Genomic DNA, 27,991 nt, shown 5'->3' on the forward strand with positions numbered 1-27,991 from the left:
TTTATAAAAATTAAGCCCCCTCTGAGATTTTATGAAAACATGAGGAGTAAAATGAAAAAGAGAAGGTGCAGATTAGAAAAGAACACGTAAGGTAATCCTGCAGAGTAGTATACCGCAGCACTGTACAAGCTAGTCGCGACGAGAGAAAGGTGGAAGACGAGATCCCGGAGAGGCCGAGAGCCAAACCCCTGACACCTCTCCCCTGTTTTAGAAACCCCTCGCCTTCGTCTTGAATCCGAAGGTCGAATCAACCATGGCGATGGCGATCGCCACTCCTTCTCGACTTCGTCATCTACCCTTCCTCCTCCTCCTCCTCTTCGTCTTCTTCCTCGTCGCGGAACCCAAGTATATTGCCTACAACACATCGCAGGGGATCGTCCCCGGGAAGCTCAACGTCCACCTCGTCCCTCACACTCACGACGATGTCGGCTGGCTCAAGACCATCGACCAGTACTACGTCGGGTCCAACAACTCCATCCAGGTCCAATCGCATTTGTCCTTTTGTCCCCCCCGGTTTTTACCGATTTCTTTTTTCTGATTTTGGTTTTGTTTTTGTTTTTGTGATTTTCTTGGGTTAGGGAGCTTGTGTTCAGAATGTTCTTGATTCGCTCGTGCCGGCGCTGCTGAAGGACAAGAATCGGAAGTTCATCTATGTAGAGCAGGTGAGAAGCTTCGGCGAATTGGGATTTGGGACGGAATTTAGGGTTAGAATTAGTGTTTTTGATTGTGGAGTGTGTGTACGTAGGCCTTCTTCCAGCGTTGGTGGAGGCAGCAGAGTGATGTCGTGAAGAAGGTAGTTAAGGAGCTCGTCGATTCTGGCCAATTAGAATTTATGTAAGTTTTCTCCCAATTTTAAGAAATCACACAAATTCGTTCATCTCGTACAGTCAGTACAGTTAATGTAGACCTCTTCCTATAGTCCTACCTACGTCATATTAATTTTCTTGGACGCTAGCTTTTTATAGTGGAAAATGATATCTACAAAGAAAAAATAGTTGCTTACAGAGCATTTTTTTTAGCAACAAGAATGCACTCATATTATTTAATATAATAGAGGAGTCTAAAGAGATAAAGTATGGGTATAAGGGTCATTTTAGTTATGATTGCTCTGCCAATAGTAATCCTTGCTATGTAAATATCAATTTCCCTTCATAGTTAGTTCTTTTTAACGGTAAGAGATCAAACCATCATTTTGGAATTTATGTATGTTTTTGGCTGCATTTTCTGCAATTAAACTAACTAGGTAATCGACGGTACTGTAAAGATAGGCTTGTTGAACAAGTTTCATTTTTCCATTATCTTCTTGAATAATCAATTTCATGTCAAGATGCACCATTGGTACATGGAAATTTTGTTGAATGGATCTCTTGCATCATTGAATGTAGTGTTGTTAGTCATGAAGCAGCATGACACTTGATTTTGAAATAGTATTGGTACTGCTTGCAATACATCTGTCTAATATCATTGTAGAATTTTTTTTCATGCTTATTTATCTTTCTTTCCTTTTTGAGTACTGTATTCGATTGAGCTAAGAACAGAAATAAACTTAAAACTTATCTTTGTTCTGTTTAGTTTATTTTGGAAATAAAGATATTATCTTTTTCTGAATTTGAAGTAATGGAGGTATGTGCATGCATGATGAAGCGACAGTGCATTACATTGACATGATAGATCAGACGACCCTGGGGCACCGTTTCCTCAAGGAAGAGTTTGGTCAGATTCCACGAATTGGTTGGCAGATCGATCCATTTGGACATTCTGCAGTACAGGCTTACTTGCTGGGGGCAGAAGTATTGCATTTCCATTCTCCTCTACCTTCTTCTTTCTCTAAATCTGTTCCTTGCTGATTATGTTAAGGTTTTCTTTTAAAATGGAAGGCTTCTGAATAGATATTGAAAATTTGATAATTTTCTGGAGATCATGTATAGTTTCTTTTGCCATAAACTATGACATTAAGGCTTCTGTTGAAAGCTTCTCCTATCACGCTTCTTCATTATCTGACTTCTAGATTCTTGTTTTTTTGGGTTCAATTTTCAAATACTAATATATTTCTCATGCTCAGAATCTAGTTTCTTATGATACTCATATTTCTTGAGTTTTCATTATGTTGAGGTTAAAGCAGCTCTATATTTGTTTCTTTATGCTCCCGTAAGCTGCTTCCTGACAAATAGTTCATAATGTTCTTCACTGTAATGTCTTTTATTCGTAATCCTTTTCTTACTGACCATATGATCGTTTTTATTATTAGGAAAACAATTATTCAAATTGGGATAATTTAGTTTATGATGAATAAATTAAATGTAGGCTATTGTATAGTCGCTTTAATTGATATGAAAGATACAAACAAAATACAGTTAAAATTAATTATTAAATAATAATCAATCTAATAGCACTATTCAATATATAATCTAGCAATATTAAATAACAACATGAAATCAAGGGAAAGTAAGAATATTTCAATTTGATTGCGTAAATACATTTAATCAGACATAAGAGATCAAACCATCATTTAAGAATAAAAGAGAAATTATCTAGTTGCTTGTTTCGTTAGCATTATATGAGCATATTTGTACCACAATTCTTCAATAAAGTGTCAAAAGCTATGTAAGCACTATGGTGTTTCATGCACTTAGTAAGCTCCTGTTCACTTTAGAAATATATATTTTTTTTAAATTCTGAAAGACAACTCCTTTATTCTAGAATAACAACTAAACATTATAATAACCTCATTCTAGAATACATATACTATTCATCAAAATTACATCTTATACTACACACTAATCCAGTTACTAATTTATCTTTAATATCTATTCATCAACCTACTTTATATCAAATCAAAAAGTATTCACAGTAATTTCATAAAAAATAAAGCATATTTTTTATCTTATTATTCACTTTATATCACATCAAAGGTAATTATTATACTCTTACTTTAAAGTACAAGTAAATATAAGAATTTTCTAGAATAAGGATCACATTTTTAGAATAACAAAGAGGAATACATATTCCAGAATTGACTCTACTCCTAAAGTAAACGAGGTCTAAGAGTTTTTCTAAGAAGTATCTATTCAAGTTGTGGTTCTCTGCTTGCCATTCTAGCCAGCGATAATTTGATAGTGGAATCTACATAAAAGGCTCAAGCATTGCTTCCAATTATTATTCTTTTACAATTGGGATCTTGAAGTTCAACACTGAATTTGTTTATAGCCTTTGGAAGAAATGACGTGTTTTGTGGGAATACCAATTTGATTTCAGAGGAAAAACAAAAGACAAAGAAAATGTGGAGTGCTTGGTGTTGAAAATTAGAGACGACAACTCAAGTATGCTTTAGAGGAATTAAATGAGAAATGTTTTCGGAGATTACATGATTTCTATCTCAGATATGCTTCAGAGAAGATAAACAAGGAATGCTATAGACCTTATGTTATTCCTACCTTATTTGGCTGTTCTCACCCTTAATGAGATGATGGATTATTTTTGTTGACTGGTTTTTGACAAAATAGAAGATGTGGAGATAGTGCTCTGCATTACCAAGTGAATGAAGTTTTTGAGGCATAATAAGAGTAACTAAAAATCAAATTTGGTTTCATCCCTGTATGAAAGTTGAAACTATTTACTTTACTACAAGGAATGTTGGAGAAGTATAATGAAATAAAATTGCATAATTAATTGGTTAGGTTATAGAGCAAAGAAAAAGGGAATTTTCATGATATATGGATTTGATCAAGAATGTATGGTGGTAGTGGTACAACCAACGATAGCTCCTTCGAAGGCACATGTCATGCCGATCCCCAGTTAGCAATAGCACACCCTCAACACGTTCTTGCGTGCCACTAGCATGCCCTTAAGTTGGTACGTATTGGCACACACTTACATGCCAATGGCACACTTTTGACACGTATTTAATATAATTTTTAGGGTATTTAAAGATGTTTTGAGTCTTTGATATGCCAATATTTTGTTTTCGGTTTAAGGGATTTTTACAAATCACAAGCTACATTCTACCTATTTTGTGATTCACACACCGTCTTTGAGGTATAACTCGGCTCTTCCTTTTATCTTGTAATTTTTATTTAACACTCTGGGTTAACTTAGACGGTATTAAAAAATAAATTCTGTTATAATATGCATAATAATTTATAAATACCTAAATTACCTTATCTTCTTCATCCTTTTTTTTTTCTTCCCAAATAAGAAGAAAAAGAAGAAGAAGATGAGGGGAATGAGGAGGAGGGGGAAAAATGAGGAAAGGTGGTGGCAGTAACGATGGAGGAGGTAGGTGGGGAAGATGGTAGATGGATATAGAAAATGAGATAGAATGGTGGAGGTAATTTAGTAATTTGGTCGACATTAGTTAGTCAAAATAACATTAAGGTGTTAAATGAGAATTATAAAAAAAAATGAGATGTCGGGTTACAAAATCCTCAAAGACGGGGTGTGAATAGCAAAATAGGTAAAATATACAGTGTGATTTGTAAAAATTTCTTAGTTTAAATATATGTATTAAAGCCTACATCAAAGTGTCTTATTTTAAAATTATGTTTGTAAATAATAAAAAGAAATTCCCATAGAATAAAATAGAAACATGACTTCACATGACATATTATATGATTAAATATATTCATTATAACTGATATTAATGATTGAACACTCTATAATACAATTGAATACTCCATGATATAATTGAATACTCTATGATAGGATTAAAATAAAAAAAGATAAAAAAAAAGTTAGCTCCTCATGACATATTATGTTTGTCACATGATAAAAAAAAGGTCTCATATATTACTTTGGATTTATCACTATAATGAATTAATTTCGGACTAATAAAAATCTATTTCGAACCTCACGGGACCCATGTCAACTGACACGGGTTGGCACGTCAGCACGACAAGTGCCGGTCAGCACGGGGCATGCCGACTTGCACCACCATCATTGGGTATAACTACTATTGCAAGAATAACTACTATTGTAAGAAGCAGTCCGCGCAACCGAGGGAAAATATTCACCAAATATTCTCCTGTGGTCAGAAAATTATGAAACCAAGCGGAATCGATTCGTAACTCTTTGATCTACGTTTTTCGTATTTACGCCCTTCGCAGATTCAAACTGCAACTGGGATGAAAGTACGATTTAGTGCGGATGATGGTGGTGGTGATGGATGGAGTGGAATATAGGGTTATGAATGATAATGGAGATGAGGGTGGATGGGTGGTGTTGTTTAAGGGATATAGACGAAAGGGAAGAAGTGGTTGAGATCCCAAAAAAGATGAAGGAATCGACAGTCGAGGGAGATTAGAAGTTATGAGAGACCTTGTCAACTGTAGAGATGGTAGGTTGGTAAATAGGGAGGAGGGAGGAGGGAGATTAGGGTAGAGAGAAGATAGAGAGGCAAGAAATCAATATTCCAATAGCATAATGAATTTGACTGCCATCCACACCTTTATAGAGGCTAGCCAACAAACCCTAATAACAATAATTAACCATAATCCTAGTGGAATCCTGCTGATCGCGTTCGAACGCGCTCGATCGTGTTTGAACGAGCAAAATGCGTTCTCTGTATGTGCGAACGCGATGTAGGCGTTCGAACGCGCTCGACCGCTTTCGATCGCGCATTACGCGTTCTCTGTATTTGCGAACCTGATGTAGGCGTTCACAAATGCATTTGAACGCGCCCCCAACCGCATTCGAACACGACCTACAGAAAATTTATTTTAATAAAAATAAATAACTAATGCAATAAGAAAAGACTCTAACTAAGTGTATCGGATTGTCCCAAAATATTGACATTTGATCCTTATATCATAGCATCTATTTTGAACAAACTAACTAAACTTACTGAAAAAGAGGTCCCATGGTGTTTGTTATTGGTCATGTTATAGTTTCTATCTTTTAATAAATAGCATTGTAGTCTACTTTATGAGAAGGGTGAAGAAAGTAACTTGGAATTTAAAGGTTTAAGAAAGTTGAAGCCAAGCATGTAGAGTGCAATTTTAGTGAATGGAGACATCAAGAGTACGTCAATTTATATTGAATCTTTTATTAAGTGATACTGTACATTGAATAGGACATACAGATTAATACTAGAACATGCTGGCTAAAATAGAGAACAACCCATTTTTTTGGGGTTGATATATATGTTGACATTTAAAAGGGCAATTTTGTAAGAGAGTTGTAAGATCTGCAATGCTTTATGGATTGAAATGTTGGCCAATCAGGCAGCAACTCTTGTAGACCTTTAATGATGATCTGAAGACATTAAGATGGGTAAAGTGGTGCAGTTAAAAAAAATTGACTGAAAATTGTGCTCATTCATAGAAGTTTGGCCTATGGATGCTAGATAACATAGTACTGTTTGAAGCTCATTTATGGTGCTATTTGGACAAGTTTGACAGAGGAAAGTTGTATTAAATTCAAATCAAATTTTCTGTTAAGGAATACAAAGTAATAGGTAACGGCATGTTGTCCTTGGACTGGTGAACAACTACGAGTGGCAGAGCAGAATACTTACCCAATAGCTAGCCTTAACAGGTGGGGTTTAGAGATGGGATAGTTATTGCTTGACACACTAGTCATAGGGATTACATTCTGAAAAAAAACACCTTAACTTCATATCCTACATATTAATATATTATTAGAAGATAACTCTTGGTTATATAACTAAATTGCTTTCATCATGTTATTTTACCTTCTATCAATTGGACTTTGGTATAATGGCTATCAAATAATCAGTTGGTTTGGTTAACTAGATTACTTTCTCTGAATTAGTCCAAATTTAAAGAAAACGTTCTTTTGAATGCAACTGGTGCATCCTTGCATGTTGAAACCTGAAAGTGTGTGCTCATCATCTTAGCTCATTTTATCCAACTGCAGCATTGGTAGTTTATTGGGTACATTTTCCAACTATTTGCAGGTTGGTTTTGATGCTTTTTATTTCTTTCGAATGGATTACCAAGACAAAGAAAAAAGGAAGGAGTTGAAGAAACTCGAGGTTGTATGGAGGGGCTCAAGATCTCTTGGATCATCGGCAGATGTATGTTATCTCTACTATTTGGTCTTTGCCTTAATTGATTTCAGCAAGGAACTTTGTTCTTGTTGCTATGTGCTGTAATAACATTTTGGTCTTTGTGATTCTTGCTTCTATACTTTCATTCAGATTTTTAGTGGCATCTTTCCCAAGAACTATGAACCTCCTCCTGGCGGTTTTTACTTTGAAGTTGATGATACCTCTCCTCTTCTCCAGGTAATCCTATCAAAAGTCCTTTCTTTAAGACATTTTAATTAGGTACTTACTGTATTAATTAACTGTTATGATTGAAGGATGATCCTCTTCTTTTTGATTACAATGTTGAAGAGCGAGTAAATGATTTTGTTGCTGCAGCTGTCTCACAGGTAAGTATGTTCTTTTTTAAAAAAAGGTTAAAACTTATCCCTATTGAAAGACATGATAAGTCCTGATTTGACACAAATTATTGCACTAAATAGAGATGAATGGTGGGGAAAATATAGTATAGCTGACCTGGAATATGTGGGTTTATAGGCTTAGTTGTTTTTGTTGTTCTTTCTGTACTAATGCTTCCAAAAATTTGTCAAAAGATTTAAGCATTTCTTTGATCTGTTCTCTGAGTGGAATTTTATAAAAGTAAGAATAGGATGTAGTGAATTCATAATACACTTTTCATTAGGTACAGTCTTCTTTTTGCAGTTATAGAAGCTACTCTTTCATTAGGTATAGTCTTCTAAGAGTACACATTAGAGCCACAATGTGATTGCGTTATTTGAAGGAATATACCTAATACAAAATGATCTTCCAACTTCCAAATTTCCAATAGTGCAATATTGCAATAACCATTAACTTATTGAAAAGACCTGGGTGTGACCAATTTTGAACTGACTACATGCTGGATTGTCTGCTAATAGGCTTACAGCCTTACACATAGATGCGTAGACTTCATGGTCTAGTAATAGAAACTTGATAAGTTGATATACGTCAAGTAGGCAGCTTATGGTGGTACACTGCATGCCAATCTTTAAATCATCATTGATTTAATTGCATAGCATAAATTAGGATATACAACTGCGAAGCCAGTGTTTGCAAATTGAATTTGACTAGTGAAAAGACCAAAAATAAATTATTAGTCATCATTCGTTCAATTGAACTATTTTCATTAATAATGTTATAGTCCTTTCACAATCTATGTGCATAAATAGAAATATATTACTTGCCAACAACTAACTAGTAAGAATTATAAAATGTAATACTAAAATCATTGCAATTGTCTATCGCATATAGTTATCTTGATATAAAACAAAATTTGTTCTCATTCCAATATAACCAACTATATATATTTGAAGAATATATTAGCCCGGAAAGTTCATACATTAGCAGAAACATTTTCATATGATCAAACACTGAAAAATGAAATGATGAAACAAAAATAAAATGATTACTATAAAAATACTAGTTATGAGAGTAGATATAAAATTAAGAACCTTGATGGATGTCAGATTGTTGAGCATGCTTATGGATTTTGTCTTACCTTTTCCTTTTCGTTCTCTTTTTTGCATGAGTAGTGTTCCTATGCTTCTCCTTTAGATTTTTCTTGTGCCAAAGTTATAAAATTTTAAGGAAAAGGATTAACTACCTTGTAAAAATAGAACATGCACTTACAGAATTTTAAATTATTCATCTCATGGTTGGGAGTTGATTATGTTAGTCATAAGGAATCAAGGAAATCTCATAAATTTCAATAACTTGGAGTTTTTATTTTCTGTAATCCCATGTTTTCAGGAATCGCATGTGGGAAGGGCTAACTAATTGGATTATATTAATCCAGGAATTAACACATACATGTTAGTTACAACTTACAAAGATAATTAGATAATATGGTATTAGGAAATTAGGAACCAGCATGCAATGTGGGTGGAGATCAATAAAAAGAACATATGATCTGAAGAAAAAAGGGTGTTTTGGGGAGTGGTTTGGTTGCTCTGCCCTCTCCTCCTGTCTCCGCTAATGCATACACATCTGAACTTGTACTCACATTGTAGTTTTCATTATTGGTGTATATGTGCTATTGGTTTTTATAGCTTGTAATTTTTTAATGTCCATGTTGCTGTTTTGCTGCAGAAGAATGTCACATTTGTTGGATTTTAGTTCTGATTAGTGAATAGTGGCAGTGAAGTGTTCAGACTCTGGGACACATTAACATTTGATGATAAATTTCATCTATCTAATGCTGAACTCCCAGAACTATGCTATTTGATTCTTAGTAACATTCATATTCTGTATGCTAGTTCTTTTATTGATGAAAATATATCACATCATGCAACTATAAACCTAAAATGTGGTGGGGTGAACTTTTCAGGCCAATATTACGAGAACAAACCATATCATGTTTACTATGGGGACAGATTTCAAGTACCAATATGCAGAAACATGGTTCAGGCAAATGGATAAGTTCATTCACTATGTCAACAAGGTACCATACTCGATCATCATGCAAGATCATTTGAAGTATGAAAAAGTTTCAGAAGCTTACCGATGCTCATCAGCATAGAAGTTTTCGTCCCTTGTTTGCTTTTCTTTCATGTACTTCATAGGTATCTTTAGTGGGATATGACCTTTTCCATATGCTTCATATACGATTAATCATACTTCCTTTATGACATCCTGTTGCTGCTCCTCTTTTGCCCTTTCTCCTAGGTCGAAAGCTTCTTTTAGTTGCCAAGAGAATGATATAATAACATATATTAGATGAATTTTTTTTTTCTTTCTCACTGAAACATGAAGATTACTGTAGCAGAAAAAGTAGTGACAATGGAAAGATGGCCAAACTTGTCCCTCTGAGACTAAATTTTCTTCTTTACCAGATAATTTTAATGTGGAATGATAAATAAACAAAGCCTCACAGCTGAGGACCTTCTTTCCAATGTCTCATGATGCATGGTCAGCTGGATGCCTAAAAATCTAAAATCACGCAACCAACAAGAGAAGATGGGGAAAGTTGATCTTGACAACAAACAAACCGAATAACACCAAGCATTTATTTATTAGTTTCAACTGAAGTAACAACAACCATAAGATTAAAAGTACGTGACAAAATAAACTAACTCTTCTTCTGAACATTCATTGGACTCTAGCTGACTTGAGAAGTGGAGTGGTTACAAGAAGAAGAATGATTTGGATCAAGACATTGTCCACCATATCCTCACTAATAGAACCACAGAGAGAAAAGTTCTAGAAAGCTCTCCTCTTGCTCTTGCTCTTCAAGAGACATCACCACTCATAAAACTAGATGAGTTTTAGTGCTTCTCCAAATTATGAACATGCCAAATGAAAGGGACTATCAACCTCATATGAGAATCAATACCACTGTTGCAGAATGGCTCTGGCTGAAAGGTTTTCCTTAAATAGGCCTTTTTGAGTTATTTTGCTAGGAGTCAGATTCCTAGTTAGTATAGGTCTAACGAGGCCTTACCCACATGTATTCTAATAACCAACTATAGAAGTTGAAAATGACACCTTAAATCAAGCCTAAATCAGATCAAACACTAAAGTTGTGAAAATGCATAAAAGTGGCTCAAAGAAATAGCAAAAAATAAACAAATAGTTCAAATAAACTATTTCTAAACAAATAAAATAACAAAATTAATTTAATCTTAACTCCATTATGAGCCATAAGAGCCATTAAACCTGAGATCCTGTCTATTTTCTGCTTCTGTGTCATGAGATTAGTTGGTGAACCACTGGTTCTAAAATTTTCTACTTATCATATGGACTCTGGAGAAATCTGGAACTTGTGATCTTTTCCTCAATAGTTGTCTTTGCATTCTTCAGGATGGCAGGGTGAATGCTCTGTATTCAACACCTTCCATTTATACTGATGCAAAGTATGCAGCTAATGAGTCTTGGCCAATCAAGACAGATGATTTCTTCCCGTAAGTTATTTGATGAACTGGAAAGAGTGTCCATATATATTTGTCATTTAGAATGAGTTAACATTCATATATTCAGATATGCAGATAAACCCAATGCATATTGGACAGGGTACTTTACAAGTAGGCCTGCCTTAAAAGGTTATGTGCGACTGATGAGTGCATATTATTTGGTGAGTTTAGTTCTTCTCGTATACTGAATGCTAATAAATTCTTATTCTACAATTTTAATCAATTATTTCTTTCTTTTTGTGAAATTTAATACATATTCAGGCAGCTCGACAATTAGAATTTCTCAAGGAAAAAATTGGATCAGGTCCCACAACAGCGAGTTTAGCTGAAGCTCTAGCTGTTGCTCAGCATCATGATGCAGTTACTGGAACAGAAAAACAGCATGTGGCAAATGATTATGCCAAACGACTTTCTATAGGCTATGTCGAGGTGACTAGCTTTTTCTCAGATCAGCATTATAATGCTTTCAGACTACCTTGAGTCATAACCCATAACTCCAATTAATTCCTTTGCTACTCTTTTCAGGCTGAGAAATTAGTTGAATCTACACTTGCTTGCTTGACAGAGTCGGTCAACAAATCAGCGTGTGTCAATCCATCAACACAGTTTGGACAGGTAAATACATGAAACCTTTTTCTTGTTAAAGAACTACTATATATTCCTATTAGGTTTGTGGTAGAATAGTATGACTTGTGTTTCATTCTGATGATGCTTGTAATGCCAATTTTGAAAACTAATACTGTACGAACTAGTGCATGTTTTTAAGTCAAAATTGTAATATTATCTGGTAATGAATTGATGATAAACCTGATTAAAATGACATTTATTTTCAATCAAGAGATTCATTAGATTGCTTTAATTTTGAATAAGTTATTAGTTCAGCTTTCTATTAAAGGGGAGCATGTAGTTCTCATAAGTCATATCACAACTACTCCATGAATAAAAGGCTAGAAGCATTCTTTTCAGTGTTCATTTTTCCCCAGTCCAATGCTACAATATGTTGATGTTAGCTCTTTGTAAAATAATTTTTACTCTATATCTTTGCTGCATATGCTAGTATTATCCTTTAATGATGAAATGCAGTTCCCACTTACATATTGAAAAGGTGAGACTAGAGGCTAACAAAGTAAATTTGAAACACAGCCTAATGTTTTGAGTTACTAGGTTAGCCCCTGACATTTACACAGTTCTACAGCTCTAGTCTGGTTACTCATTAGACCATGGGCCAATCAATTAGACCAATGCTACACAAAGAATTCTATTGTCGACTTGTTGTTCATGGTTATGATTTAATATTAGGAAGCTATGATGGGTTACTACTTACTGGCTCTTCTCTTAACTACATATCTATTACAGGAGAATGAACTTGCAATTTCATAAATTTTCTAGACAGACAGTGAGAAATACCATAATCTATGGAATTTTTATATGATGCCATATAATAATGGACCGCAAACTCATACTGCAAGGTTCCATTGCTTTTGTGTAATAAATTATATGCTATGTGAGTGCCTGCAAATCATTCAACAAGTTTTGACTTGCCTTATATAATTTAATATCTGGTAGATTTAACCCCTGTACTACACTTCTATAGTATGAGATGAGAACTTGTGAATATACAGTAATCCATGACGCTCAACTGAGATGGTCATTGCAAGAAGTCAAGAATTCTGCACTTATAAGACATCGTCTTTTCCAAGTACAGTGTACAACACATATTCCTTCAGTATGACATCTAGCTTCAATTATTTCCTTGTCAATGAAGAGTTAAGAATAATTGCGTCCTTATGTATGAACGACGTATTTTCTAATTTAGGTAAGGAGAGGATTTTTATCAATTCATTTGGAAAAGGAGGTCTCCACAGGTTGCAGTGACGGAATTTTTCGGTTATGGAAAAACCAAAAGATATTGGGTTTCATGGAGTGAAATATTCAAACTGAGCTATTAAACCATGAAAATTTCCAAGAATGCTTATCATACTGAGTAGCATTACTTCTTTCTAATTTTTTTCTATCTGTTTCTTTATTTTCTTACTTCTATTATTCTTTTCTCCTAAGTTTAACATGTAATTTGTGGCATCATGGCAATTCTTGTCTTTAGCTTCCCATTACATATCACTTCTCGTTGGTATCTAGTGATAATTTTCTATATGCCTAATCTCAGTGCGAATCTTTCTTCTGTGCAAATTTCAGTGTCCTCTTCTAAATATAAGTTACTGCCCTTCATCTGAGATAGAGCTATCTGGCGGTAAAAGCTTGGTAAGCTGCAATGTTAGTTTTTTTCATTTGTTTTTCTCTTGGTGTGGATGTTATTATAATGTACAAACACATCCTGTAATTTGTTCCGCTGTAGGTTGTTCTTGTCTACAACTCTCTTGGATGGAAAAGAGAGGATGTCATCCGCATACCTGTAAGGAATTCATTCTTCTAATTTTTTTGGTTGATTATTAATCTTAGTATGCTTGATCAGGCCTTGATGTTTAGGGCCTTCAAATATGTTTAGTACGCACCATAGAAAGCTAAAAACTTTTTGCTCAAATAATCTTGTAAGATTTTATTTGTACTTATGTAATTGACAAATTATGTTTCAAAACAAAATTTTATTTATGTAACATATCTAAATTTTATGTATGAGTATATGCACAAGTTATAAGATATTTGATGAAAAATATTAAAATGAAAAGTTAATTTTGAAGTCAAGAAAATTCATATATATAAATGGTTTGAACATGTAAATTGAAGTTTTTCAAATTTTGGAGGATTTCAAGTCAAAAGTGTTCAAACAATTTTAAAGCATCATTGAGTGCGTAAACAATGTCATGATGATTAGAATAGTATAAAATATTATTCAAGGGCATTTGAATGATTACTCGCATTCAACCTGTCAACTTTGCTGTTCAAGCGAGCCCTGGCTAGCATTCAAATTTACAAAGACACATAAAAGGTTGTTCAAATGACTTTACTTGCATTCAAACGACATTGGGGATTTTTCACAGATTACATTATTCTATGAAATCTTTTTGGAGATCTTTTATGTCTTATCTTAAAGAGATATTTATCTTATCTCTAAGAGAATCCCTAAAGAATCTTTAAATGAATACTTCACTTTATCTCTAAGAGAATCTATGGAGAATATTTGAAGACATATTCTACTTTATTTCGAAGAGAATTCGTGGAGAATTTTTGAAAGAATATTCTATCTTATCTCTAAAAGGCTTTTAATCTAACCCTAAAAAAGATCTATTATTTCTTGAGATCATTATTTGGAGGCCATTGAAGATCACCTTTTAGTTTTAGACGAAATGTGCTGAATTACTTTTAACTTTAAGTATCTACGTTAGATTTGAAAGAATTGCGTCTCGAAAATCACTAAGACGGAAGGATCAGCCTCGAATGTTATTGAGATTTGGAAACCTATCGTGAGAAACAGTATATTACGCAACGATGGCCGTGCCAGTGGCATGTGCTGTGCCACCATTGGCACGGGGTTTGCTGACGCGACCCCATTATGCCAGTGGCACACCTCTTTGTGCCAGTGGCATGTCCCTACGTGCCACTGACACGCATTTATAATAATTAATAAACTTTTTAGGATATTTAAAGATGTTTTTGAGTCTTCGATATATCCATCTTTGATTTTTGGTTTAAATATATGTATTAAAAGTTCAAAATCTACATTATAATATTTTATCTTTAGATTATTTTTATAAATAACGTATAAAAAAATTAGAGGTTATTTATATTCTTTAGAAACCCCCGCTCACATCACAGTTCAATTTTTTTGACCTACTATTGGCTAAACTACATGAGCACTAGGTCCAATGTGAGTAGAATCAGAGGTAGATCTTTGCTTGCTAGATAAGAGGATAGCAAGTTACAAATCCTATCTCGGTAGGATATGTATTTCTATTACTATGAAATTAATAAATAAATTAATAAATGAAAATGAACTAGTTAATGGTAGGGTTACCATTATCCTTAAAGATAAAGCAACAGTTAAATAAAAATATTATTCAACACATATTATGATTGAAGACATTCATTAAAACTAATATTAATATTTGAACACTCGATAATATAATTGAATACATAATACTAATTGGTAATAGTTTAATAATAAAAATTAATATCTAATTGAATGTAAAATGACAAGGAAGATCAAAGATTTTATTTACCGGCACAAGAATAATACGATAATGTTGATAATGTGAAGTCTACCCAATTCATCCGGCAATACTTTGATTCCGTTATTACAGAGATTCAGGTATCTTAGATGTATTAAGCCACATGTGGATATGTTCTTCAAAACCCATTTACTGATAGTATTACTCGTTATAATGTCTCACAGTCTTCATACAAATAGAAGTTTTGTAATTCTCCTATAATATATTATGGATATTTAATATGCACGAGAATGAACGGCACCGTATAGGCACAGACACACTATAAACATATGTAGATTGTGGATATAGAGTATAATAAGTGTGTTTAGGCTATGATGGGTGTGGTTGATATGATGGTAATTATGATGAACTCATATTATTTAGTCGGTGCACTTCTCCTGAAGTTCAATTACCTATAGACTTAAGTCCTTTTGTTAAAAAAAAATCTCTCTGAGAAGGTTGTATAATAGGAACAAATATCTCATCTCCATCATCATTGCGATTAGACTAAGTCTTGTTATTATCACTATTACCATCACTAGTTTCATTATTATAAATTTTATCTAAGCCTTCTAAATGATCAACTGATCAGTTGATTTGATAATAATTAATAACAATAAAAAAAGGCTCCACATGCATAATGGCTGGCACGGGTCGGCACGGGGATGTGCCATTGGCATACCCCGTGCCAAGTGTCGTTTCATTACTAGCACAACAAGTGCTGTTCTATTACTAGCACGACAAGTGCTGTGCCATTACAGATTGAGTCATGGAGATTGATGGGTAATCTGTGGGCTTTTTGTAACTGCTATAGGTTTTAGTGATTGATCTCGAATCCAAGTTTGAATCTGTAGTTTTTTACCTAGTTTAGAGTTTTTCCACATAAAATTTGTTTCTACGATTGTCTTTATATACTTTATTTTCCACATTTTATTATTGATAGCACGTGATAGATCTCATCTCTTAGTTCGTTTGTATTAATTTTTTTCAATTGATATAGAGCATACCTATGGATTCACATTTTTTTTCCAAATATTATATCAAACAGTAACACATATATGTACATATATAGGCGTTCATTGTTCTAGAACTTTTCTGTGGAATATTCTCAAGTGAGTTCTGCTCTTGCTGTCCCACATTGTTTCATGGAGGCTTAGGTTTTGATAAATGACTATGACTAGAATTGTTGGTTAATTGCTTTGCTTTCTTACAAGAAATGTTAATTTACTGGAGTGGTATTTGTGGACCACAAATAGTTGGAATTAAAGGCTTGGTTGTTTTGGTTGCTGGACTAGAACTGTATTAAGCTGATATATTACTTATTTTTCGTCCCCTGATATGCAAATTTCAAAGTTGATCTTAGAGAAAACCAAATTGACTGCAGGTTATTAGCGAATCTCTTGTTGTTCATGATTCTGAAGGAAGAGAAGTTGAATCACAATTATTACCTTTAGTTAATGCCTCGATTAACATGAGAAGCCAATATGTCAAGGCTTACTTAGGGATCTCCCCTAGTATTGCACCTAAATTTTGGCTTGCTTTTCCCGTATCAGTACCTCCTTTTGGATTCAACACTTACTTTGTGTCAAGTGCAAAACAACCAGGTAAAATATGTAATGCTTTGTTGTTATGCACTATATTAGCTTTCGAACTGAATGTTGTACTTCCAGAGAATGCAGATTTATTTAATCAAATGTGGAAAATTTCAGGTTCTGTTTCGGCCATATCAACTTTGTACCCATCGAAAGGAAGTAAAAGTAACAATATAGAAGTGGGTCAAGGTCACTTGAAGCTTCTTTATGATGTTGATGGAATTTCTCATTACTTCGACAGTCAAAGCTTGGTATGTTCTAAGAGCCCTTCCAATTTCATGTTCTTTTCTTAATGAGTTTATTGCTACAGTTTTATATCTTCCTTCAAAAGGTTCTCATTCTTTCCTTTTCCTATATTATATCCTAACCATCATTTTCCATGTTCTCAATGTTACAACTTATAGTGCTGGGATTCACTTGTGATGGATCTCCTACTGTTGAGAATTTTTTAAGTGAAATTATTTCTAAAAGCAATGTTCTTTGTATTCTAGGTTAATGTGAATGTCAAACAGACTTATAGTTTTTATGCTGGAGATAATGGTAGTGGTGCTGATCCTCAGGTATGTCTTGTGATTCTAAGAGATGACTTTCATTTCTCTCCCTCGAGGTAACAATATCAAATTCTTTTATCTTCTTTGTTGCTTGCTGAAGGCATCTGGAGCTTACATATTCCGCCCAAATGGCACATTTCCAATAAATTCTGAAGGACAGGTATTCATGCATATTGAGCAGATGATTATTACGTCCTAGCATGTTTGGTCTTCACCTTATCTGTATTTCATGACTATTATCTGTTGTATTAAGGAGCCTTTGACAATCATGCAAGGACCTATATTGGATGAGGTGCATCAACAGATTAACCCATGGATATATCAGGTGATCTATATTCTATAGGAAGATCAGCACTCTCTTAATTTATTGTTTATAGCTCATTTCATTGTAACTGTGTATTTAGTTATTTACTCACTATGTTGTTGGAATTCAAGTCTCTCAATTCAATGTCGCTGTTTCATCATAGTTATTCTGCTATAGACAATCAACTGAATATTTGAAAGCATAGCATAAAGTTCTTGCTCCTCTTCTCTCCCTCTGGTCAACCCACCAGCCCCAGAAAAAGGAAAGGGAAAAAGGAAAAAGGAAGATGTTCATTTGATTAGCTATGCAATGTAAGTTTGTACCAGTAGGTTCAGTAAATTGTTCTGACATTTACTAAGTATCCCTTGGTTCTATCTCTGCAAATACTTGGGAAATGTTTGAACATACTTACAATCAAATGCCTTGATCTCTTTGGCTCTTCATCCAGCTATCATTGTCAACCTTGACAAGTAGTTATTCGCTTGTTGCAGTATCTGATCTCCTTTATTCATCAAGTCATACTAATGATGGTCATATCTTCTTCAGGAAGTTCCATATTTTGTTGCATTTTGTCTTTCCATATGGTGAAAAGCTACTTGAAAACTACATGGAGTTATTTGGCAAAAAGAACTTGCACCCCTAGACACCTACTACCTCTGGAAACAAATCTGCTCCCATCTTCTCCTTTTCTCCCGATCCCCCCAACATTAGTGATTAACTCTAAATTCATCAAGTGTTGCACCTTCTATCTGATGATTCATTATGGCTATGTTTTTAGCTCTTTGGAATAAGGAGGGATTATCCAATCCCAATTCCTAATCCTGCATTTAGTTTGCGATGGACTGTGCGTGGGATTATGGGATAACTCAATAGTTACAGTTGAGGTGATGTAAGTCCATATAAAGTGTTGTCATTGCCCCAAATAAGGATCAGTAAATAAATTATAAATAATAGAAGTGATTCTTACATGTTTCTTATTTTCATAGTTTCATAATTTCATTACTGAAAACAAAAAAGATGGTATAAGAACACTCGTGTTTGTTCCATCTGACATACTTAAACTGTTTCATGGATGTTGTCTATGCTTCCCTTTATGCCAATCATTTTGTTTCGTGAATGAGAGTAAGATACTGAGTTACCAAATATCTATATATTCACGTCAATTGTCATGACCCGAAGTTGGAGTCTTGACCGACTGTACCTGAATAGACTTAAAGGTACATGAAGTCTTAACATTAATTTTCGAAATCCACAATTTAAAAGGAATTCAATGTAATTTGATAACTTCAACTGAATTAAATAAAAACTCTCAATGAAATAAGGAGGTTCAAGTTAGACAAAAAATCTCTCTCAAAATAACACTAAAACAACTAATGCAACTAAAAGGTAAAACAAATCCTAATTAGAGGTAAAGAGTCCTAATGCACCACATTCATTCACCACGTTGATCAGTATCTGAAATATTAATGGAGTTTAATTTAGCTTAGTGGGTGAATCTACCTAAATGCCAGTAAAAGTTAGAATTCATAAGGTATGATTTAAAAACCAAGGCTCAACAATTAATAATAATAGCCAATATGCTCATAATGTGAATAATAACACACAAGTAATAATACTTTGAGTAACAAATTGATGATATGCTTAACTCTTATTATGAGGAACTTCTCAATCTCAATAAATGCCATATATTTTTTTAATTTTGGGATTGTATTCATGGAATCACATTAACTAGAAATCACTTTGAGATGATGCTTGGGTCTTTTCCTCGTAATCGATTTGGTTAGGATTGCTAGGAGTGATAAAGGTACCCTATCTTGGCCTATAACCATTGAGAGAGATTAGAATCACCTTAGGAAGATTTTTCTATTTAGCTTAGAATTGTTCCTTAACCTCGCTAAAATTACCTAAATAGATCACCGTATGAACATGAATAAGTTTTTTTATCTAGATTTCAAAGTAAGTTTGAGTCACCATAGTCAAATGCATGAAGAATATCTAGTATGTAACTATTCTCAAAGTCCTACATACTCATAAATAATATTCTACTAGCTATTCATGATTAATGTATTTGCACGAAAAATAATGTTGCACAAAGATAATATGATGACATTGCACAAAGATAACATGATAGCGTAATAACATGAAATATAAGACGGATAAAATATGTGAGTGAATCCACTCACCTGTGGTTCACGTGGAATAGCTTAATAATCCAAATGTTAGTAAGAACTTGCAACGGAGATTCTCTGGGTGGTCTTCGCTTGCTCTGGTGATGCTCCAACAATTGAATTCAATGACAGCAACTTCGATAGGGAAGATAGAAGAAAAAAGAGAAGAGTGGGAAGAAGATAGGCACACCAACTTCCGCATTATTATGTAAATGATATCCTAGTGCATGAGACCCCAATGTGGGGTTTTGTTTGCAACTTTACTCAAATTTTTTGGATAGGGTGTGCTAATAATTTCCTCTAATGCTAAAATGTGAACAAGTCGACTACTCTGTCTGTTGTTGAATAATTAGGATAAAATGCAATAAGAAGAGTAGAAGACTCGTGAATAATGCATATGTTCCTTACTATCTGACAAACATTTCTGTCATATTTGCTAGAGGTTTCTTAGTTGTAATTTGTAAGTTGTAACAAGTTTTTTGATTTATAATCAAACATTAACTGTTGATGTGGACCATGTTGTACATATTTGCAACAGGGATAGTCATATTGACTGGCACTTGTCGTGCCAATGGAGTACAGCACTTGGCATGGGTTGTGCTAGCGGCACAACCCCGTGCCGAGGTGTGCTGGTTGGCATAGGTGCGTGCCTACCCGTGCCTATTAGCACAGAGTTTTTGTTTTTAAATTTTTTTTACACTTTAAAACTAATTTGGGGTGTATAAAGAGCTCGAATTTGCTAGATCTATTAATTGTAAGCGTAATACTACATAGATCAAGCCTTTTGGTGCTAGATCTATAAAAAATAAAATATAGGAATCTAAGGGAAAATTTGTTGTCCCCCCAAAATTTTCCCAAATTTTAAATAATTCATAATTATTATGTCAAATTTATTTAAAGTGGATCAAAATTGGTATATGAACATATTAGATTAACTCCATATTTGATTTGAAACCAAAATTTATTATTTTTTTCAGCTAAAATTTCAGTATGATTCAATTTCCCCTTTTTTTTTTCCAAATTCTGAAAATTTCAAAATTAATATATCAAACTCATTCAAATTTGGTCAAAATTTATATGGGAGCATGTTGGATTAACTAAGTTCAACTAGGTTTTGATTTTAATTATTGAGCTATTGTCAATTAATTAATGTATTTAATCATGTTATGCGGTTAATCATGTTTCTACTTAACTATTGCAATATGCATGTCTCTTTAATAAAATAGGTCATTTATAACATTACCTAATAATATAAGAATCTAATATTGGTTTTAATATGTATATTCACAACTAAAAATATATATAAAAACCCTAAAAATATATTAGAGGCGTGCTACTGACAACTGACATGTAAAGGTGCGATTGGCACGTAAGGGCGTGTCAAACTGGCATGCCCCATGCCCATCAGGTTTCAGAATGGTACATGCCTTTAGCATGGCCATCCTTGATTTGAAGTATGTTAATAATATAACATACAATTGACAACTGTGCATTGCTGTAGTACTTTGTTTCTGGAGTCTTGGTGCTTTGGGTTAGTCAGCTCCTATCTAGGAGACCTTTTATGGGCATCACAGACCTGGAAGCTTGGGTAAGCCATCAATGGTAAATGGAAGCACTGAATAGACAAGTATTCCTTGTGGAAAAGACAGATAGAATGAGAACATCTAGAAGTTAGGTGTCTCACTGTAGAATCACCTTGAAGCCAAGCATTAGCTGTTAACTACTTCATTATTGGTCATTATAAGATTTTTCTGTAAAAATCTTAACTGTATGCGAGGAAATCTAGGTGTTTCACTGTGATGATAAGCCTTAAGTTTAGGCTTTCCTAAATATATTGAAAATTATCAATCATGGCATTTCCCTTTCATGATTTCGTATATGTAAATATTACCAATCATATCAGTGATAAAAGTTCAGAATTTGTCAAAATGCGAAAATTCCTCACACCCATCCCAAATTTCTTTCTTTGCATAGTCACTTTTATTTTAGATTGCAGAAACAATAAGTACAGTCCCACTGTTTTCTTCATTGCTGAAGTGCATGTAAAAGGGTATGTTCCACAGTGGCTAGGTTTGAGCATCGACTTAATTATCATGGTTAAAAATTGATTGATTGTCCAATTATCGTTTTCTTGAAATAAAACGATACTTTTCTATTGCAGATTACCAGAACATACAAGGGAAAGGAGCATATAGAAACGGAGTTCATAGTAAGCATGCTTTCTTACATTTTCAGCAGATGGAATAGAGGACATTTTTCCTTTATGAAGAGATGAAAGTTTTGTTGGTTTTATTTGAAATAATGAATTCCTTTTGTGGTGAGCTGAATGATGTCATAATTTATATAGGTAGGACCTATTCCAGTTGACGATGGAATTGGGAAAGAAGTGGCTACTCAGATTACGACAACCATGGGGACAAACAAAACATTCTACACAGATTCTAATGGACGTGATTTCATTAAGCGGGTATGCTCTGGTAGATTCTATTTTCTGAATTAGCGGGTATGCTCTGGTAGATTCTATTTTCTGAATTAGGTTTAACACTAGTTCAGTTTGTGAGGTAGGCAACTTGTAATTCTGATCAAGAAATCCTGTTGAAATTTGATTCTGCTTTCTATCTGAAGATCACTGTGGTATAATCATTCACTGTTTATTATTTTTTCAATTTCGGAGTGTTATTTGTCCATGATACTCTTATGCTAGTTTCAGAATAGGAGGCTACTGAAAGCATCTGCAAGAAGTTCAAATGTAGCTTTATTTTCCTTTATATTAGGGCAGACAGTCATCTATTTAGCCCATTGAACCTATTAAAGGGATTTGCATACCTCTGTTACTAGAGTTCGATATCTCGTGCTTGGCAACCATAAGCAGCTACTCTTCCAAAACAGACCACACAGAATAATAATAGCAGATGAGTACTTGGGCTTCTCATATCTCAGGACATGATTGTAACTACTGTCTATTTGCAAAATAGATGCATAAAGCAGGCATTAATCCACAAATACACATAATGTAGGGGGTAATCTTCAATATCACTGTATTTCAATGGGATATTTGCAGCAAAAAAAAAATGGTTTATCTCTATAATATTCTACTAGAATGTTTAATGAGTTTTTTGCTGGACTGACTGGAGATTGCCATAAGCAGTAAGCATAATTGGCCAATGTCATATAGGGTCATTTGAGAGCATGGATTTAGATTATACTTTTTCAAATTCCTTTCTCATAAATAAATTTGTTAAAAAGAACAAATGGTCCTTGTTTTTATGTTCCTATTAGTTGTTACTTGACTGAATCCAATATCTAAGAGAAGATAGAGAAAGAATAGAACATCGCTTTAAAAGGTGAGAATATGTCAATAAACAGAAACTTCAAGTACGGAGTTAAAATTTATGACAAATTATGTTGACATTTACTTCAGCTGGTCAAATGTAAGACAATGTGGCAGTGTAGTTATAATACTACAAAATCATTGTTGCATGATTGTTTCATTTGTTAAGAAGATGATTTAGGTATAAGAAGTCTAGTAGTAATTGAAAACTATAAATATCATACTCAGTTCAACATTTTAATTAAATAATCGCTTTAGTTATAAATGGCAATGGGTTAGACAGCGACTAAGATGGAATTGAGTGCTGTTGCCTGTTGATTTTTGGGACAATGGAAAAGGACAATCCAGATTATATAACAATGCTTTCTATCTTAGATGCATTGAAGCTTGATGGTGTTTGGTTTCTTCTTTTTATCTATGGATAGAGTCTGTAGTCATATCATAATACTTTTAAATGAAATGGTGGATCTAGCAATTTACCACTTATTAGAAAAGAAAACATTGCCTTATCGTAGTGCTTCAATTGTCAACAGGGGAGCCTTTTTATATGGCTCGTACCCTTTTCTTATTTATTGCATTACATGCAACGCTCTGCAGATTCGAGATTACAGATCAGACTGGGACATACAAGTGAATCAACCTGCTGCTGGAAACTATTACCCAGTAAGTTTCTGGCTTTTCTGATGTACTCTAGATGGGATCATCCTTGCTTTTAAGTCTTATCTAAAAGTATGGAAAAGGAAAAAAAGAGTTCTCTTCACATCCTAAACCACCCCATTCATGCCAAACTGATAAGTTGACTTTTGAATTTTAATGGAGTTTGTAGAGCATGATACTTCCTATTTCTCTTTCCAATACTTTGTCCTGGTTTAGCCTGCAGAAAATAAAAATAACACCATCTGTTTTCTCAGATAAATCTTGGAATTTACATTAAAGATAATAGCACGGAACTATCAATATTGGTAGACCGTTCTGTTGGAGGAACTAGCTTACTAGATGGACAAGTAGAGTTGATGCTCCATAGGTATGTCCTTTTCTCATATAATGGGTAACTTCTTAGATGATTTATATAAATTTCTTCTTACTATTTTTGGTTTAGTTGACTTGTTTTATTCTGGTGATACAGGAGGTTGCTTTATGATGATGGACGAGGTGTTGGAGAAGCATTAAATGAAACAGTTTGTGTCAACGGCACATGTGCAGGCTTAATTGTAAGTAAGCCTTGGACATCCTTGTGCGTTTTAGCTAATGATGGTCGCTCACATTGACATTTTGAGGTTATATAGTATATTTAAAAAAGAAAACTTTTTGAGCAAAAAGCATGAATTTATGATATTGTGAAGTGAATGCTACACATTTCTTTTTCTTTAGGTGTTAACTCTCAAGTGAGACAATTATGTTCATTGCAGTTTTTGCTATTTAGGAACATATTGTTGTAACCAAAGGGGTGGAGGTGGCGGAAATAATCCCAAAACCACAAATCCAAAACCACAAACAAGACTAAATGGAATAGACTAAATATTAGCAAAGCTAATAATATTACCAAATGGAAATCCATAACCAAAATGCTAATCATCCAAGCTAACTACAAGTTTCAGTCTCCACAAAGCCATCTCTCCTACCACAAAACCCTCTTTCCGAATGCCTTAAAACTAGGGGTGAAAACGGATCGGATACGGATCGGATAGTGCTCAACTCATATCCGGATCCATATTTTTAGTCTGGATATGGATTCGGATCCGTATATTAGACGGATAGCAAAATTTAAAACTATATCCTAACTAAATGGATACAGATAATTTTCGGATAGAGGATCGGATGTTAAACGGATATTAATTGAATTTAAAATAATTATAATATTTTATTTATATATAATTAACACAAAATTATTAAGAGTTTTACGCTAAATAATTTTTTTATATGTCAAATTTATAAAATTAGAGAAATTAATCTCTATAAATAATATATAATGTATTATTAGTAATAATATTAATATTTACTATTTAAATAAGGAAATTAAAAACTGTAAATCATTTTAAAAAAATATGCGGATAAACGGATATCCGATATCCGTATCCGAATCCGAAAAATATATCTGATATCCGTATCCGAAAAATATATCTGATATCTGTATCCGAATCCGGAAAATATATCCGACCCGTATCCGAATCCGTATCCGATTTTTTTTCAAAAATTCTATCCGTATCCGAATCGGATAGAAAATTTTTATCCGAATCCGATCCGAATCGGGTCGGATAGCGGGTCGGGTCGGAGTTAATCTGACCCTACCTAAAACTCCACATAAAGCATTTATAGGCATGATTTGAAAAAGAAGAAACCCGCGGCATTCAAACGGATTAGATCTGTTTAGAATGCTCGCGCTCTATTTGAAAGGCATTCAAAGGAGCTTCAAACACTGGCTCCTCAAAACTCTTGGGTTGTCGAATGGCTTTGAACTCATTCAAACGCTTCCATTTCATTCTAATGGAGTTGGGCTCATTCCAATGGTGGGACATGGGACTGGAATGCCACAAATTTAAAGTCAGGCATTTGAATGGCCATAATCCCATTTGAATGCCCCTTTCTAGTTTCAGCCAAAAATCAACAACACACATATATGTGGAAATGGAATTAATATATTCTGACTGCTTTATCAATGTTTGGCAGTTTGTAATTATGTTAATATGCCCATAAAGTTATGAGACATTTAAAGCCATCTCAGTGGAAGATTGATTATCTTTTTTGACAGATTCAAGGAAAATATTATCTTAAACTTGATCCAATAGGGGAGGGAGCCAAGTGGCGTCGGTCTTTTGGCCAGGAGATATATTCTCCTCTTCTTATCGCTTTCTCAGAACAGGTAGATCTTGGCTACTTATTTGTCTAACAACTTTGTTATGTCCAGATTGTATCTCACTTATATATTCTCCAGGATGGAGGTAACTGGCCAAGTTCTCATATTTCAAAGTTCTCTGCGATGGATCCTTCGTACAGCTTGCCAGATAATGTTGCACTGATCACCCTTCAGGTAGATGCTCTTCTTATGGAAGGCGCCAACTTAAAAGTTAGAACACCAGTCACAATAAGCTAAAATGTTGATAATTAAAATATTACAACATATAATGAAGTAATCAGTTTGTATTTATATTATGAGCATTTATTATTTTTATTTTTTATACTCAATATATTGGTTTTCTTAAAGCAGCTAGATTACTGCAAAGAGTCAACTTGTCTTGCAGTTATAGAATAATTTTACCTAACAAACCTAAGAAGCCTACACTTACAAGCATATTGTGGTGATATCATATAGTTAATGATCACACATGCCCCCTCTTATAACGTAAAACAAAAATAGCATACTGGACTAATTTCACAGCAAATCAGATTTTCAAGTTAAGATTGCTTGAAACATCCCATAACAATGTTTGGTTTATTATAGCAAATTTTATTTTATCGTTTATGTAAATGAGCTTGTAGTAACTCTAAGCTTACATGTCTTGGAGATTCCATGCAAGTACTGGCAGTAGAACGAATGGGGATTATAATTTTCTATATCTATCGCGTGGCTCTCCTTTAGACGAAGTCCTTTATCTATCTAACGACTATCAAATAAGATGAGGTTACAGGAATACACATGAACACTTTAAACAGCCATGCTCTCCAGTCCTCAACTAGACATGCAATTGGATTAATGTTAGGGAAAATGAGAGAGCATTTTTCTTCATAGAAGCTCCAATTTTGACTGAAATCAACTAGGTACAGTGATTGTCATGCTTTTTGGAACTGAAAAATCATGTCTACCTTGGAATTGGGGTGCCTAAACTGGACAGCAGTCTCTTTAAATTCTCTTGATGCACATTCTTTTCCTATATCAGAGTATTATTTCTCTGATTCACGTGCACAGCTACCTCTGAAGCTACTATCATTGTCCTTGAGATTGATTGATGTTATGCTGCAACATGCTATCTTTTCACATAACTTTAACATGAGGAAATTTATCTGACACTTAGTTATGGATCATCTTAATTTTCACTGATTCTTGAATGAGGTGCTACTCTGCCATTTCTTTTTACTGTTTACATCTTAAGCTGAAGTCATATGCATTTTCAGGCACTTGAAGATGGAAGTATTCTCCTCCGGTTGGCACACCTTTATGAGGTTTTATGCTTTTAAGTTTTAACATCTCCTTTTCATGCTGTCTCTATCTCCATCTCTATTTGATCAAATAATTGTTTAGTCTAATATTTTCCGCCAGCTAAAATCTATCCTTTGTGGGAACGTTAATTAATCATGTTTTACTTCTTTGCTGATGCCTTTTCAATTTGTACTACACCTTGAAGGTTGGTGAGGACAAGGATTTCTCGCAAATGGCCGCCGTGGAACTTAAGAAGATGTTCCCAGACAAAAAGGTGGAGAGACCTGAACACAATTTATGCTTTTATTTATTAGAAAGATGCTGACAAACTTTCATGTGGTTCTGAATTTCAGATCAGCAAGATCACAGAGATGAGCTTATCTGCTAATCAGGAGAGAACCGCAATGGAGAAGAAGAGATTAAAATGGAAAGTGGAGGATTCTCCAGGATCAGAAGCTCCTGTTCGAGGAGGGCCAGTTGATCCTTCTAAGTTAATCGTCGAGCTGGGGCCAATGGAGATCCGCACGTTTATTATCAAATTTAACTACATTTTTTTCCTCAAGAAATTTGATCCTTGATGTGGTCAAATTTTCTCCAGTGCATCTCAGAAAATTCTCTATCCAACTCTTAATAACGTGGACTTTCTAGTGTATTTGTTGTATATGACAACAACCTCACGAGTTCAGAGTTTCTTCTCTTTTTCTCGTGAAAAAAAAAAAATGCTTTCAGTTCTCATTTGGAGCTGCAGGTGTGTTACAAGGTTTTGATATTCTGGATAAAGGAATTATTTTGCTAGA

At 34.1% G+C, this 27,991-nt stretch overlaps 1 protein-coding gene across 1 annotated transcript; it reads left to right on the forward strand.

Annotated features, from left to right (window-relative positions):
- Positions 1-127: 127 nt before the first annotated feature.
- On the forward strand, positions 128-27,989 carry LOC140797629 (alpha-mannosidase At3g26720-like). The gene is made up of 29 exons (XM_073151234.1): positions 128-481; positions 579-662; positions 746-834; positions 1,616-1,790; positions 6,914-7,033; positions 7,157-7,243; positions 7,321-7,392; positions 9,369-9,482; positions 10,841-10,941; positions 11,018-11,111; positions 11,212-11,379; positions 11,476-11,565; positions 13,144-13,209; positions 13,304-13,360; positions 16,498-16,717; positions 16,823-16,956; positions 17,197-17,265; positions 17,357-17,416; positions 17,510-17,581; positions 21,890-21,937; positions 22,076-22,195; positions 23,657-23,722; positions 23,971-24,083; positions 24,186-24,270; positions 25,809-25,919; positions 25,992-26,087; positions 27,170-27,217; positions 27,400-27,468; positions 27,548-27,989. Exons 1-29 carry the CDS (start codon positions 254-256, stop codon positions 27,770-27,772), a joined length of 3,081 nt encoding a protein of 1,026 aa, XP_073007335.1. The 5' UTR covers positions 128-253; the 3' UTR covers positions 27,773-27,989.
- Positions 27,990-27,991: the final 2 nt, after the last annotated feature.

Source organism: Typha latifolia, chromosome 11 (assembly GCF_019914945.1).
Source record: "Typha latifolia isolate L0001 chromosome 11, TyphaL0001v2, whole genome shotgun sequence".
In the NCBI taxonomy this organism is placed as follows: domain Eukaryota; kingdom Viridiplantae; phylum Streptophyta; class Magnoliopsida; order Poales; family Typhaceae; genus Typha; species Typha latifolia.

What these genes read in the sequence shown, in the direction of transcription:
- LOC140797629 (XM_073151234.1), top strand. Translation starts at nt 254, where the DNA reads ATGGCGATGGCGATCGCCACTCCTTCTCGACTTCGTCATCTACCCTTC. An exon ending in GGTCCAACAACTCCATCCAG is followed by an intron (nt 482 to 578) that starts GTCCAATCGCAT and finishes TTCTTGGGTTAG; the next exon opens with GGAGCTTGTGTTCAGAATGT. An exon ending in CTTACTTGCTGGGGGCAGAA is followed by an intron (nt 1,791 to 6,913) that starts GTATTGCATTTC and finishes AACTATTTGCAG; the next exon opens with GTTGGTTTTGATGCTTTTTA.